The sequence below is a fragment of the Lissotriton helveticus genome, chromosome 6, assembly GCF_964261635.1.
Source record: "Lissotriton helveticus chromosome 6, aLisHel1.1, whole genome shotgun sequence".
Taxonomy (NCBI): domain Eukaryota; kingdom Metazoa; phylum Chordata; class Amphibia; order Caudata; family Salamandridae; genus Lissotriton; species Lissotriton helveticus.
This window is the reverse complement of record NC_136067.1, coordinates 1,678,288,114-1,678,304,475: the sequence shown is the minus strand read 5'-3', so window position 1 is coordinate 1,678,304,475 and position 16,362 is coordinate 1,678,288,114. Positions and strand designations below refer to the sequence as shown.

At 46.0% G+C, this 16,362-nt stretch overlaps 1 protein-coding gene across 2 annotated transcripts in view; it reads right to left on the bottom strand.

The window, feature by feature from the left end:
- The window catches only part of PLCB4 (phospholipase C beta 4), a 1,076,851-nt gene that overhangs the window by 180,145 nt on the left and 880,344 nt on the right, over positions 1 to 16,362 (bottom strand). For both annotated transcript variants that reach the window (XM_078649526.1, XM_078649527.1), the window contains 3 exons: positions 8,475 to 8,559; positions 8,117 to 8,241; positions 962 to 1,013 (listed from right to left, as the gene is read on the bottom strand). In XM_078649526.1, the coding sequence (XP_078505652.1) occupies positions 962 to 1,013; positions 8,117 to 8,241; positions 8,475 to 8,559 (262 nt within the window). The remainder of the gene's footprint in view (positions 1 to 961; positions 1,014 to 8,116; positions 8,242 to 8,474; positions 8,560 to 16,362) is intronic.

Sequence of the window (16,362 nt, the reverse complement as noted above, 5' to 3'; positions counted from 1 at the left end):
GGAACCAGACACATTTCCAGCTTTACGAAGAATCGTAAACCTGGAATTCCGTCGGTATGCGACGCCACCCTAGCACGCATTGAAAGAGGAAAATGCCTGTAGTTAATGTTTTCGTGCAGGAAGGTGCCCCTTCCTGCACAAAAACAAACTCCCCATGGCGCAGGCAACCTTGCACCATGGTGCAAGGGTGCCTACGCCGGAGCATTGCAGCTGTTTGTGTGCCAGCGCAGGGGAGAGCACAGGAATGCAACATATCATTGTAAATATGTCGCATTTTTGTGCTCTAAACGTGCCGCAGCCAAAGGGCTTGCGGTGCAACATTGCGACACTTTCTTGTAAATCTGCCCCCAAGAGATTTATTACAAGATGGCGCTCCTTGTGCCTCTTCGTACTCTACCTCCCCATCTCTCAGAAACATAACTGCCAGTAGTCTGGCACGGATGGCATGGGCATCACTGCAAGCAATAAACATGCACCCTCCCCCAACTCAGCCGCGGCCGCTGCAGGTAAGAGCGGTGGGGCCAGGTGAGGGGGGATTTCGAGAGACGGCCACGAGGGAAAATTAAATAAATAATTAATTTTCCCTCGTGGTCGTCTCTTGAAATCCCTCTCACCTTGCCCCACCGCTCTTACCTGCAGCGGCCGCTAGCTGCCCCAACTGCTGGTTATCTAGTAAAATAGAGCATTAATCAAGTGTCTGTGCCCCCCCCCACCCCCCAGGAATAGGTGCCCCCAACTTCGGAAAGCATTCTTTAATACCCGTGTCCTCTATTCTAGAACACTACTGCTCCTTACTTCTGTTCTTCATCTCGTTTGGGTTTAGACAAGGGGCAGAGGTATCCTTATTGAGCCAAAGAGGCGACTGATAAGCACCGAATTAACCTAACAGACCATTTTTATTGATGATACGTTAAAACGATATCGTTATAGTCTGGTTATACATTTACAATGTCTCACTTACCCACATGAGCCATTATACTCAAACTTTCCTTGATTTAACTGCATTGCTAAATCTGTCACGGGAGAAAAAGGTGAGTTACCCTTTAAGCAGAAATTATAGAGCAGTTTCCATTTAGAAAAACACAATTTATGTATGCACAAATTCGAGAATTAGCAATTACCTAATCATAACACGAGTATTTCTTCTCAACAAAATGCTTTATGTTAAAAGAGTAAGAAATACAAGACTGCGTTTACAACAAAATTCATAAAACTAGCAACCTGTTTAGTGCGATCTGAAACATTTTTGATGTTATGTTGGGTTTCTCATAGCGCCTCGAGCAGATATGTGATGATTCAGGGTACTCACCGGTTTGAGCTGAATGGTAAGTAACACGTAACTTCATATGTCAAGCTAGATTTATGCTTGTATGAAAAGCTCTGTCATTACTATGTTTTCGCCTTCCTGCCAAGGCCTATGGTAGTTTTAGGACAAGAGGCCATATTGTTTAGTTTGCTTAGCTCCAAGCACATGGGATGACATTGAAGGAAGAAGTAAAGTACACGGAGGTACCGTTTAGTATTCAGTGGCAGAGTTAGGTTGGCCTAGTATCTTCAGAGAGAGAAGCAGGTGGGTGTCCTAGGATGGGGGAGTTACATGAGTCACTAAAATGCAATTAGTTTGGGGTCACCGGGTTCGTTTAAAGAGTGCTCTGAAGCTCTCTGCTGCATCAGCTGTAACTGATTTATCCTTTTAGGGATAATCATATGCCTTGCTCATTATAATATTCTTGACACAACCCAGTACACGGAGAGAGAGTGGACAGATGACATGGGAAGGGAGGCGAACGCAGGTGAGGTCAGGTATTCAAAAGAAATGCCGCAGAGATACAGAAGGGGGAAACAAAGATAAGACGATGGAGAGGTAAAGTGAGAGAATGGGTGGGGGAAACGTAAACAGAGAGAGAGCGAGAAAAAGATTATGAAAATGTTGTGGGATAGACAGAAATAAAAGGGAAAGGGGTGAGCATGGAAAATAAAAATGAAAAGAGAGATGGAAAGAAAGGGAAGGGAAAGACAGGGGAGACAGTGAGAAAGAGAAAACATGTGGAGAAATAGAAACAGGAAGAAGAGAAAAAGATGGACAAAGAGTACGAGACACACACAGAGGTGAGATAGAAAGAGAGTGAAATAAAACAGGGAAGAGAGAGAGAAGGGAACGTAATATGAAGAGAAGTGCACTTCTGGGCTAGAGAGGGAGATGAGGAAAATATAGGCCGGAAGAATACAATATATAGAAGTCTGTGAAGCGCAAATCTGAGAGCGAAAGATAGGGAGATAGTAAGATATAATGTGTAGGAGGAGCAGTGGGGAGGGAGTCGTTAAGCATTGACTAATGTTGTTGTCCCAGAATGCTTTAAATTGCTCATACCTATACAAGCCATTTTGCCCCTCTGGCATTTTTGCAGTAGGCTGCAGGCATGAGACTGCTTTCAGAGCAGGATGATCTGTCATGGCCCAACTGTGTCCCACCCCCCCAACCCACCCCTCCTTCTAGCCATGGTCTCCTACAGTGTGGACTGGTTTGGACGTTTTGCCAGTGTTTTAGTTTCCATTCGCACCTTGTTCCAATGCAAATCTCCGTGGAGGAGAATCTCCAAATCACTCTGCTGAAAATCTTCAAAACCAGGGTGTGAGCCTGACCTTGCTTTGAGTCAACACCTCACACCAAATGAAACCAGACGCACACAAGGGTTAAATGGTAAACTGCATAAAATTTCCAACACATAATGTGTAATTGCAGTGAAATTACACATTTTACTTGGCTAACTTTGTTGGTTTGCATCGGATTCGCTACCTTGCGTAAAACCTCGAGTTAAGAAATACCAGCTCGCCCTTAGCTTAGTGTGGGACCAAACAGGAATTTTTTGTGAGAACAGCCAATGACGTCCTTGAAGTCTGACTCCTTGTTTGTGGAGATTTTTTGACAACTGCACAGTGCAGTGTTTCTGATTTTCAAGCAGTACTGAATTGCATGAATGCTGGTATATCTAGGCCTTGATGTCCTTCCTTCATGAAAGATATGAGTTTTGTCCAAAAGAAACTTTCATGGTAGGGAAATATAAAATGAAAGACTTAGGGACATGCATACAAGGGGATATCGCCACCAGAACATCACTTTTAGTGACGTTCTGGTGACAATTTCCCATTCTCCTAATTTACAATGCAGCGTTAAGCCACTTAACATGGCTTAACACTGCCTTGTACATAAGGCCCCTTTTCACTCTTCACTTAGCGTGAACGGGGCGTGCAACGGGTATTGCGATGGGCGTTCCGCTGCAACACCCATTGTTTTTTGACACAGCCCCACATTTACAAGGAAGGAGCAGCAACAAAAACTAAGGCCAGGTAAAACCTGGTGTTAGGATTGCGATACAAGGAGAAATTATTCATTTCTCTTCGTATTTTTCCCTTTCTATGTGTGCTGCATTATGCAGCATACATAGAAACAGCAAATCGCCTTTCAAGATTGTTTATAACAATCACCCCTGCAGCGCAGGGACCCTTGCAACATGGCACAAGGGTGTCTGCACTAAGCAGCTTTTTTAGCTCCAGTGCTAGGGAAACGGCAGGGGTCTGCCGTATTCTTGTAAATACGGGGTATCCCTGCATTTAAAAAATGTTGGACCATGGCTTCACCATTTTGGCGTATCACAGCGCTCTGACATTTTATTGTAAATATTCCCTAGGAGTTTCTCTCAGAGAGCTGTGACAAAACGAGTTTGGCATGGAGGTTGATTAATTCCTTTAAATCTTGGATAAGCTGCATCACTATTCTTTCAAGGATAGAACAATGATGATCAAGATTATCAATGAACATTTGAAATATATTTACATATTTGTTCATGCGGTTGTAGGGAAGAAGGGTGTAGGATTTAAAAAAAAAATGTTATTGTGTTTTATATGGCACGAACTAGATCCGAGACATCAGACCGCTTTACATAGCACAAGTTTCGTTACAGAAGGACATATTCATATTTTTGCTAGGCATGGGGAGATTAAGTGATTTTCCCCAAACCACAGGGGGCCTCATTTATGAGGCCTTGCGTCAGTTTTGCGCTTCCGATGCGTCACTTTTTGTGACGCATCGGCGGCGTAAAACATGCCTCCTGTTGCGCGCTATTTACAAAGTGACGCATCTAAGCAGATGCGTCACTTTGTAAACCCCTGCGCTACATTATACCTGCGTCAGGTATAATGTATGCAGAGGGGGCGTTCCCCCGCAAAAAGCCTCGTAATAGTGACGCAGTGAAATCTATGAGATTTCACTGCGTCACTTTTAGGACGCTGTTACGTCAAAATCGTGCGCCTGCCTCACAGCAGGCGTAAGACTGACGCAAGCCCTTTCACATGGGGCTTTCCCCATGTGAAAGGAAGCATTGCTGGAGTTGCGTCACTTTTGTGACACATTCCAGCAATGCGTCACTTTTGCGCTTACAGATACGTCAGAAATACTGACGTATCTGTAACTCCTTGCGCAATGATGCGCCATATTGTAAATATGACGCATTATTGGTGTCGCAAGGAGGGCGCAATGAAAAGTGACGCATCGCTGTTTTCACGCAGCGATGCGTCACTTTTCATAAATGAGGCCCAGGATGTTTAGCGTTGTTGCCGAGACTCGACCCCGGTTCCCCATCTTCAAGGTCGACCACTCTAGCCGTAAGGCTACATCCTCTCCTCTCCTTGGTTACCAAGCTTTGTCAAAAGCAAGAACTCAGTGGAAAATTGTCCATGCAGGTTAATGTGTTTACAACTGGTCTTGAAGGCTATGGCAACAGCAAGTATGTGAAATCTGTTTGTCTTATCTGAAAATGCTATATATTTAGATGCCTGCTGCTCTCAAAGGGAAGTAAATGTTATAGAAAATACAGGGTACATACAGTACTGTATAATAGGAGGAGAAATGTGAAAAACGAATAAACACTGAAATCTTTTATTTGCTTGTTATCTATGTATGCATGTCAAAAATAACAAGAGAATATTAGGGGAGAGGTTGTGGCCTAACGGCTAGGGCAGTGGACCTCAAATTTAGGGAACCGAGCTCGAGTCTCAGCAACGATGCTCAACACACTTTGATTTTGGGAAATCACTTAATTTACCTGTGCCTAACAAAAATGAATGTGTCTGTCTGTAACGAAACTGGTGCTCATGTAAAGCGCTCTGATACCTTAGGGCAAGTGTGCGCTATATAAAACTCCGGAAACAAAAAAAAAATATATATATATACAGTAAAGAGTTCCAGGGTCTCTAGCAGATGGCAATTGATAATCACAGCAGCAAATGAAAATGGAAAATCATGTCCTAATTTGTAAGTGTTGTCATTACTTGAATTCCAGTCACTCAGTTACGCATTTCTCTGACTGTGACAGTAACTTTAGAATCTAGCCTTTATGTGACTGGACCTGGGTATCTCCTGGCCTGGGCTGTTCCCCTGGATGACTTATCGACTCAAAATGATACTGTCTAACTTCTTCCTTTTGTAAAGGCATAATTTAAGATTATTACCCTTCTGTCGCTGGAAGGTGACTGCTTTTTTAATTACATTTCTAAAGATGGGAAGATGTGAGATTGATGCTCTTTGGTGATATTAAATCAGACTGGATTTTTCCAACATCATATCTGTTGTAAGTGCTTCACTTGTGAGAGTTTTTACAGTGGGGTAACACTCAAGGTCATCTCTGGTGGTCTTCAGCGAGATAAAGTTTTTTAATGTATATTTTCAATATATGTAAACAAGTACACACCTAGCTGAATCTGAGCACACTAAATGCAACCACTTGGTATATAGCTTATTAGCAATAGTAGTACAATCAAGAGATGGATCAAGTCTTTAAAAGTCCTGTATTTTCCAATGGAAGTGTTGCCACAATGTGCCCCACATGTTCTTATATTTTTCGTATCCCACCCTCTGGCTCTGTAAACCATCTCTCCTGCCTTTGCTCAGTGGTCTATGCGTGTAGCCATTCACTAGGTCTATGCTGTGTAGCCATTCACTATGTGGTGGAGTTGTATCACAAATCCGGTAGTTGGTAATTTGTCTTTTTGCCACCGCGTTTCTCATTTCAACCAGGGTGTGGGCCAAAGTGCCAGTCAAGTGCCATGCCACAACAGAGTTTCACGGGTTAGGGTCCTGTACCGTAGAACATGTTTAAGGGCCTGGTGCCAACCGGTCATGTGTATTTTAGTTAGAACCGATAATCTCTGTGGAATTGAACAGCTACAGAACAATGCTTCCAGCTCAAACTCTCCAAAAATCCAATCATTGATAGCAATAAGTTGGGATTCCCAAGAGTGAGGATGAGTGTCTGAGATTCTTGGGGCCTACACTCATTTAAGAAACGATTCCCTGGAAAGTGTCCTCACCCACAAGTTTTTCCTCAGAGTAGACTGCAGGTCTGAGAAGAAGTTGAACAGGAGTATGTCGTGATAATTCTAAAGTACATATGTAAATTTTGGCAGCGAAATAATTTTAAAACCCCACACCCCTGCCAATGAATCAGGGTAGAATTGCCCTTATATCTACTTCCGTCTTCATGAGGCACGGGTGGAGCAATGTTTGGGTCCCAACAATTTTGGGATCTCTAAACACTTTTAATCCAGTTACTGAAATTGGTCATGACCCCAAAAAATTGTGTAAAGGTCAGAGAATCCGGGTGTGACCCAGTGATCGGTATATTGGTGAACTTTGATGACTTGACTCAGAGACCAGATGTGTCTCTGTGTATTTGCATTAATGTAATCAGTCTCTGGATATATTGCTCTGGCTTATGCATGTATAAGAGCAGGTCATCAGCATCTAATGGTGCTCTATATTCCTGGCAATTTCACCACTGCAACTCCTAGATGGAACCCCAATACCTGGGTATCTTCTCTGAGCCATTATGCCAGTGGCTCAATCACCAAGGCAAAAAGCAGTGGGCAGAGTGGGCAACACTGTTGGGTACCCTTGTCTATTGGAAAGTTGGGCAAGAGCATCCCATTCACCCTAACCTGAGCCGAAGTAGGGGAGTTGACATCTGGCATAAGGGCCAAAGTTAATTTTCTGTAGAACTAGAAATATAAAGGGCCAGTGTACTGTATCTAATGCCTTTCCAAAGTCTACTAGGAACAAGGCCGAGGCGCTGTTTAACTCTTCTGGTCTTGTCAGAGCAATATGGAGCTCACACAGGAAATTTTGGGTAGTTCTATACTGTATAAAGCCAATTTGATCTTTATGGATCAGTGGTTGTATCACTTTTGCAAGTCTAAGTGCAGGATCCTCCCAATAATTTTTATTTCAATATTTATCAGGGAGGTTGGATGGTGAGATGAGCACTCCATGGTTGGTTTGTCGGGCTCCAAGATTAATGCTATTGTGGCACCTGAGGTCACGGGGTAATGTGCCTGTTTGGCCATTTCATATATATAGCGAACAGATAAGGGTTGACCTGTGATGCATATTTCTTAAAAAGGTCTGGGGGGAGTCACTTTTGGTCAAATGTTTTCCGCATTCACAGGTTAGGGTGACTGGGACGCTATTTGCCAAACAGAAATGTAACTTACAGGCTTTTCCCAAGTTGAGTAAGATAGTATTACGCAAGCCACACTCACATTTTACTGGAATTCAGAAAGAGTGGTGATGAAAAAGTACGCGTTACGAGTCAGAAATACATTTCCAACTCACAAAATGTCTTTGGGGCATTAAGACTAATTGTTTTTGGATTGCAAAGCATGTGATTTTACGAATGGCAGACCTTGTGACTGTAAAACAATGTAATATCAGGCTCTAAGATATCTCAGACTTTCACCTAATGATAAATGACATAGAGTAGCTTAACATACACATTCACAGCAAGTCAGGATCCTCTTTTCGTCAAACAAAAGGCAAATTCTTTATGCGGCCAAATCGCTATGTTGGCATCACTTGCAGCACAAGGACTGTCGCATGTGACGTTCCATGTGTGTTTTAGGCACATGTTTTCTGCTTTCATGATTCCACACTCATCTGGCTTTTTGCCATATGCCTCCTTCTTTTGCAAAAATTGCCAAAAGCAAATAAATGCCATCTGCTAGAGCAGTACGGATGAAGCCTTTCTGGGGAACGCAAGCTCTCTGAGTGGACGGCATCGTGTACCTGGGGTCTGAAAGTTCAGTGAGACCATCTGGCAGCCAGCGTTCCAGAAAATCTGAGGCATGTAATTACTGGAATCCACTCGGCCTCCCTTGGGGTATATCCGACTCATTTGGCGTTTGTTATAGCTGTGTTGCTCATTAAGGAAAACGAGATCACAATGGTCTGCAGCGCCATTACGCATGGTGCGTGCTCCCCTCTCTGAACCATCCTGTGCCGCGCGCTCCCCTCTCTACGCCATCTTGTGATGCGTATTCATGGCGCCTGTTTTATTTGCTTGCTCAAAGATGTCCGCACTCGCCCTCTCGGTACCCACTTCATGCTCACACAATAGCATCATTGCGCTTTCATCTAAGGATACTTCACGAACTCAATCGCGTGCGTCTTCAAATAGCCCAATCCGACGGACTCGTTGAAAGAGGACATGTTGTAATGAATGTTGCGCTCTACAAAAGAAAGAAAAGAAAAAAATGTTTAAAACATTATGCAAAAATTCTTCGATGCAAATACGCTAATCTGGAATCAAAGATGCACCGTGAAAATGCAAACGTCTATATGGGTGAACATTATTATGTCTGCCAAAAACGGTTAAACAACAAATAATTACTATCTTCCATTTTACATTGCTGTTTTAAAACATTTCTTGACTGCAAAAAACATATTTCTTGTAGTTCATTATAAACGCTCGCGTTTTTATATACTAGTACAAAGAGGTCTTATAAGTAAGGTGCCGGTAAATGAGGTTTCTTGTCCTGTTTAATGAACTGCTGAGAATCTTGCAGACCTAGGGCAATGGGCTTATCAAAAAACACAATATCGTGATCACATTTAAATGCACCACATAATTAAAACATCCAGGCAAACTGTTTGCCTTTGTGACAAATACATGACTCACAGCGCCACACTGTAATGAAACAAGCAAAAACAACCTTATCAACATATTCTGGGCACTGCATCGGTTCACGAGGCAATGAAGAACACAGTGCGGCAGGCCACCACACTGCTGGCGTTTCAGCGCCTCCATGTGGCAAACTTGATTATGACTAGAAAATAATGTGATGTAAAATGTTTACCCATTTTCATGAACAAGTCTGGGAAGCCTTAGGGACCGTCTTCTAACCGTTTGCACTTCCTCACGTCTCTGCCCCTCTTAAGTAGCCAGGCATTGAAATGTGCCCATATATGAGTGAACAAGGTAACTTGATAAATTCCACACGTGACTGCTTGAATTTGTGTCCTAGCTTCCCCAATGTTGTGCTTAGGTCTGCAGGGGCAAGCCCCTCGCCCCACCACACGTGTTTGTTTTATAAAGTTTAAAAGGCGAAATAAGCCCTCAGAGGGTAAGCAGAGTAGTTTAAAATACGATTTCCTCTGCTTTATGGTTTAAACCGTGTTGAGAAAACTGCCATTTTTTCTACCTGTGACTGTTTGAATTTGTGTCGTAGGCAAAGTACACCCTGAGAGGGTGAGAAGAGTGTGTTTAAAAGATTACTTCATCTGATTATGGTTTAAACTGTGTTGTGAAAACTGCTGTTTTTTCCACCAGTGACTGTTTAAATGTGCGTCCTACTTTCCCCTGTACTGTGCTTAGGCCTGCAGGGCAAGCCGCTAGCTTATAACCCCCATGCCCCCCAATTATGTTATTATATAGTTAAAAGGGCAAAGTACACCCCCAGAGGCTAAGCAGAGTGTGTTTAAAAGACTACTTCATCTGCTTTATGGTTTAAAGTCTGTTTGGAAAGTGTATGTAGCACTCGTTTTTAGCTAGAAAAAGTGATTTGTTTAGGTGCACGAAAGCAGTATATTAAGTGGCTTAGAATGGGACCTTGCCTGCAAGGTTAAAACCTGGACCGGCAAAATATGGATTGAGCCTGTCTGTTTCCAAGGGGATTCTGGTCTTTAGGAGCAGTTTTCCTGCCCCAGGGCCATTAGCCTGTGCTTAGGGTCACCTGCCCCTTATATTAGTTTCCTATTGGTCATTACATCTGTGGACTGATTGGCTCCTATATCTGGAGTTCCTACTGGACTTAGGGTTAGGGTTCTGATTGGCTGATAGGTTTGGGATTCTGATTTGTTCCTGAGGCTAGGTTTTCTATTGGACTTAGGGCTCTGATTGGCTAATAAGTTTGGGATTCTGATTGGTTCCTGAGGCTAGGTTTTCTATTGAACTTAGGGCTCAGGCTTCTGATTGGTTGCAAGGACTAGGGCTGTGATTGGTTATAAGGACCTGGTCTCCTTTTGGTCCTAGGGCTTAGGGGGAGGGTTCTGATTGGTCAGGGTTAGGGCTTTCCATTGGCTGAAGATGTCACCTGATCACTGGGGCTATTTAAACTTAGGGCTCAGGGCATCTCCTCCCAGGCGTAGAGGCTACAGGCAGAGTAGACAAGAACAGTTGCCTGTTTGGGCCTGTTCATGACAGGACGGGCCTAGGGCCAGAAATGCTGCCCTTTTTTCCATCCACAAGTACCAACTTTAACCCATTCACAAACATATTAACACACTCACACCAAACACACTTGACTCATGTATTACAAGCAAATCCTAACCACATTTAATTGTATCAAAAACCACTATAAAACCCCACAACCCACAGATACACACTCTTCTGCCCCACCTGCCACACAATGGCACCTTCAGTCTTCCATAAAACACCACTCTGTCCTATACCACTAACAAATCCACACATCACAAAGCCACATTATACATAACTTTAATCCATCCAGACACACACTGCCTGTTCATACAAAGCACCCGCTCTACCCACTACTTGCCCCTAAAAGACCTATTTCTGTCACAACCAAACCCATATTTAGCCCTACATCATTTCATCCACCAACACCATACTCCAGTCTTTTTACCAAAAATACACAACAAAGCAATCCTCATACTCAACTACACCACACATATTACCTCTTCCAGCTAAAGAAATCTAACACTTCCAAACAGGATTCCGTCCAGGAAGAGGCACAGAATCTGCCCATATCACCATCTACGACAGGGGTACTCATAGTAGGGTCCTCGGGCCGCAGGCGGCCCGGCAAGCCTTCCCTGGCGGCCCGCGGACCTTGTGGACATCCTACCCGAGTTTTATTCTTATTATTTTTTAAAAGAGTGTCAGCAAACACCCCGGCAGCGCGACTCAGAGAGTCTGCTGCTCTGTGGGGGCCGGGCGATTCCTGCCGTAATCAGAGTGGGGCTACAGGGGCGCTGAGTGGTGAACAAAGCCTCATTAACATGCCAATGGTCTTTAAAAGACCTGTGAAGTGCTCGGGTGCGGCTGTGTGTGTGTGCCTGGAAGCTGTCACAGCCCAGACACACACAGGCAGGGTGCAGTGACAGAGGCAGGGAGGGAAAAGGGAGGGAGAGGGAGGGAGAGCGAGGGAGGTAGGGAAAGCGAGGGAGAGAGGGAAAGGGAGGGAGAGGGAGACAGAGGGAGGGAGAGTGAATCGGAGGGAAAGGGAGGGAGAGGGAGGGAGGGAAATGGAGGGAAAGTGAGGGAGAGCGAGGAAGAGCAAGGGAGAGCAAGGGAGAGCGAGGGAGGGAGGGAAAGCGAGGGAGGGAGGGGGAGGGAGGGAAAGGGACACAGACAAAGGGAGGGAAAGGGAGGGAGAGGGAGACAGAGAGAGGGAGAGCAAGAGGGACGGAGAGGGAGGGAAAGGGAGGGAGAGGGAGGGAGGGAAAGGGACGGAAAGGGAGGGAGAGGGAGGGAGGGAGGGAAAGGGAGGGAAAGGGAGGAGGAGCGAGGGAGGGAAAGGGAGGGAGAGCGAGGGATTGAGGGAAAGGGAGGGAGAGCGAGGGAGAGCGAGGGAGGGAAAGCAAGGGAGGGAGGGAGAGGGAAGGAGGGAAAGGGAGGCAGACAGAGGGAGGGAGACAGAGGGAGGGAAAGGGAGGGAGAGGGAGACAGAGGGAGGGAGAGCGAGATGGAAGGAAATGGAGGCAGAGGGAGGGAGGAAAAGGGAGGGAGAGCGAGGGAGGGAGGGAAAGCGAGAGGGAGGGAAAGGGAGAGAGAGCGAGGGAGGGAGGGAAAGGGAGGGATAGCAAGGGAGGGAGGGAAAGGGAGTGAAGGAGAGCGAGGGAGGGAGGGAAAGGGAGGGTGAGGGAGGGAGAGCGAGGGAGGAAGGGAAAGGGAGGCAGATAGAGGGAGGGAAACAGAGGGAGGGAAAGGGAGGGAGAGGGAGACAGAAGGAGAGAGAAGGAGGGAGGGAAAGGGAGGGAGACAGAGGGAGAGGGAGAGGAAGAGTAAGGGAGGGAGGGAAGGCGAGGGAGGGAGGGAAAGGGAGGGAGAGAGAGGGAGGGAGAGAGAGGGAGGGAGAGGGAGGGAGAGGGAGAGAGAGGGAGGGAGAGCGAGAAGGAGGGAGGGAAAGGCAGGGAGAGGGAGGGTGAGCAAGGGGGGAGGGAAAGGGAGGGAGATGGAGACCGAGGGAGGGAAAGGGAGGGAGAGGGAGACTTATGGAGAGGCGAGAGGGAGAAAGAGGGAGAGAGGGAGTGGGAGGTAAAGGGAGGGGGGAGGGAGAGAGAGGGAGACAGAGAGAGAGAGAGACCTCAAAGTGAGGGAGAGGGAAGGAGAGAGAGGGAGACCTCAGAGAGAGGGAGGCCTCAGAGTGAGGGGGAGGGAAGGTGATAGAGGGAGACCTCAGAGTGAGGGAGAGGGAAGGAGCGAGAGGGAGACCTCAGAGTGTGGGAGACAGAGGGAGACCTCAGAGTGAGGGAGACCTCAGAGTGAGGGAGACCTCAAAGTGAGGGAGAGGAGAGCGAGGGACACAGAGGGAATGAAGGAGAGGGCAGGAGAGAGAGGGAGACAGAGGGGAGGAGGGAGAGGGAAGGAGAGAGAGGGAAGGAGAGAGAGGGAGACAGAGTGAGGGAGAGGGAAATAGAGTGAGGGAGAGGGAAATAGAGTGAGGGAGAGGGAAATAGAGTGAGGGAGAGGAAAATAGAGTGAGGGAGAGGGAAACAGAGTGAGGGAGAAGGAAACAATGGGAGCGAGGGAGACAGAGAGAGAGAGAGTGAGACAGTCAGAGTGAGTGAGACAGAGGAAGAGAGGGAGTGAGACAGTCAGAGTGAGTGAGACAGAGAGAGACAGAGAGAGAGGGAGAGAGAGGGAGGGAGAGGGAGAAAGAGAGGGAGGGAGACAGAGAGAGATGTGTGTATGCCGGGTCTGGTGGCTGAGTGGACGAAGGCGTCCGCTGCAGGGACCTGTGATCAACCTCATGGTCACAGTTCTTTTTGTTGCTCTAGCCCCGCCCCCTTCCCCACTGACCCCGCCCCCACCGGTGCGGCCCTCGGACACAAACCACACTGTAAATTTGGCCCCCGAGAGAAAGTTTGTGAATACCCATGATCTACGATGACCTTAAATACACACCTTAGCCTGCAACAGGGATGCTGAACTACTTCACATGGATCTCTCTGCTGCCTTAGATACAGTTGACCGTGACACTCTAATCCAAAGACTCTATGAAGCCGGCCTGCCCTCGACTGATCACATCCTACCTTCGAAACAGAACAAATGTCATCCATTCTCCACCTTTCTCATCCAAACTGTACTTCTCAAATTGAATGCTTCCAAAACAGAAATACTCATATGTGGCAATTGGAAAAATTATTACCCACTTTGCGCCTGGCGATCTGGTATCACCTCCTAAAATATCTAAGGAAATAAGAATCCTTGGAATTACCATGAGCGCCACATTATCAATGAATGCCCAAGTGGATAAATTAGCAAGATCAAACTTCATTACTATGAAAACTCTGCGACATGTCTTACCCCACCTGGGATTACCACACAAGGTACAAGTCAATATCTCTTTTGTACTGTCTATTCTTGATTAAGCCGATGGCCTCTACCACGGATCATCTTTATCACCTATGAAATCTTCAACAGATTCAGATCTCTGCTGCCAGACTACTCCTACATGCGAAGCCAAATGCCCACATCTCCCCTGCCTCGAGGGCTATACATTGGTTACCAGTTGCCTGAAGATCCACATCCCCCTTCATCCCTCCTTGGATCACCCCAACCTCATTTTAATACAATGATCTCCCAAATAACAGTTCTTCCTTCACCTATCCCTTCTTGACTCTTCCAAAAACTCATTTTACGACCAATGTTCCCTCTAATTATTTTCCTCTGTGTGCGGCAGAGTAAGGTCTCTGCGCTGCAGCCAAGGCTATGTGCGCCAAGAACCTGACCGTGCGTTTAGATCAGGGCTTTGAGTGAGATGAAAATACTCGGGGATCTTTCAAAGGGGTGTAACCGATGCAATTAAGGGTGCGGCTTAAAAGCAATTAAGCTCAAAATATGTGCATCGCATAGTGTTCCACCCTACTGATATGTTGCTGCTTCTGTCATGGCTTCCAGATATATAATACAAGTAACATTACACCTACAAGCAGCCAAGACTATTGGCTTTGTCAATGGTTGTTTTTTGCATCAAGTTGTATATAATAGTGAAATGCTTCCGCTCTTGTGGTTGCAATCCCTAAGCACTTACCTTCCTGACTTGTGAGTGCGCTCACAGAGCAAGGCCCTACCACTGTAATAGGGCCGGACTCCCATCCACCGAAGAGATTGTCAAGAACCTAGCTATCTGAGCCGCTGCTTGCATGGGGGCCTAATAGCCCCTTAATTTTGGCTTAAGTAATGCGCGCAGCTGGAATCCTCTCAGCTTCTTCCCTGGCCGGCATTGCTGCTTGGAACTAGGACAGAAAAGTGCTGGTGCAGCTGAAATTGTCCCAGTGTCCCATACTTATACCAGGACAAATATGTTGGCCCATCCATGTGGGGACCCCCTCTCTTGGCCGCGTGGACAGGGTTCAACCTTCAAAAAGAATGGTTAGGCGCCCTCTACCGCGTGTTCCCGACTTGTGCCCTGGAACTGGCTAGCTACAGCCAACCTATCTTTTTGGCTGAACAAGAGACTAAACCTTAGTAAGGACGGGTTGCATACAAGTGTATCAAAAGCCGTGTTAAACTAAGGGGAGAAGAGTCCCCTGCACGCAAAACACAAGGGTATTTTTAACCTGTTCTATTAATTTTTTGTAGCGTGACCCAATGGTATTGAAGCGCCTTGCATGAGCACCAGATATGTGACAAAAGACCTTCATTTTGGTAGGCACAAGGAGATTAAGTGATTTACCCAGAATCACGAGATGTTGAATGGACGCAGAGACTCGACCCTTCTTCCCCAGGTCCAACGTCGGCATAATAACCAACCTTTTCGAGTGGCGCTATTATGGTGTCTAGCCACGCAAGACGTCACTCTTTCGTATAAACAAGATATGCCACTATGAACCAGACTGTAGAGTCTCCAATTGGTTTGATATGCATAAGACCCGTGCACCATATCACTGAGGATGTCGGTAATGATTCATGTGCAGCGGATGGTGGGCCACTGGCCCAAATGCCTTTAAGATTTCCAAGAGACAGTCACCAGTTAACTGACAACACAGCAGTTCTGTCACTTTCGTGCACCACCACATTTCCTGGAAACACTAACCTGGTGTGTCCAAATATTCACCACAAAGATATCTGCCACAGAATGAACTGCCGAACCACTGAAAGCTATTCTTGGCTCCAAACCAATTCGACCTTGAAGGTATGTTGGTATGGTACCTATAAGTGAAGCTAGGTATAATAATCCTATAATATATTGATTATATTTTTATAGCACATATTTGCAGTCCACCATACAAAGTTAGGCATTAAACTGAATTCCTATCCGCTTGCGACCCTAGCACCGAAATACTGTACTTTCTCTTTTTCTAGTCGCTATAATTTAAATGACAAACATTGGCCATTTGATGGTGGTTCCCCCCACAGAAGGATGGAAGGCTTGGGAGGAGATCAAGAGCCTAACATTTGGCAGTCGCGGGCGTTTGGCTCACTGAGCTATCCTTTGGCCTAGCCGTTTGACATAGCCCATCCTAGTCTGTCAACACCCATTCCCATTTTCCAATGGCTCTGTGCAGCAGTCAAACCCCGCAGCGACACGAGCTGTTTATACCGCAAATAGAAAATGACTACATGCGAAACATATGAACTGCATAGTAGAACCTCTAAATATCTGGAGAGATTAAGGTAAAGAAGGCACCATTAGCATCAGTAGACTCCATGTTTAGATACCCAAGTTTGCTGCCGAGGCGCTCCCTCCTTACATGCCCTCAAGTCATAAAAAACGGTGACGAATAACCCCAACCCTTGGCCCCTTCCTTCTCGGGGTTCTCAGTCGCAGGCGGGTTAAAATGCTGAG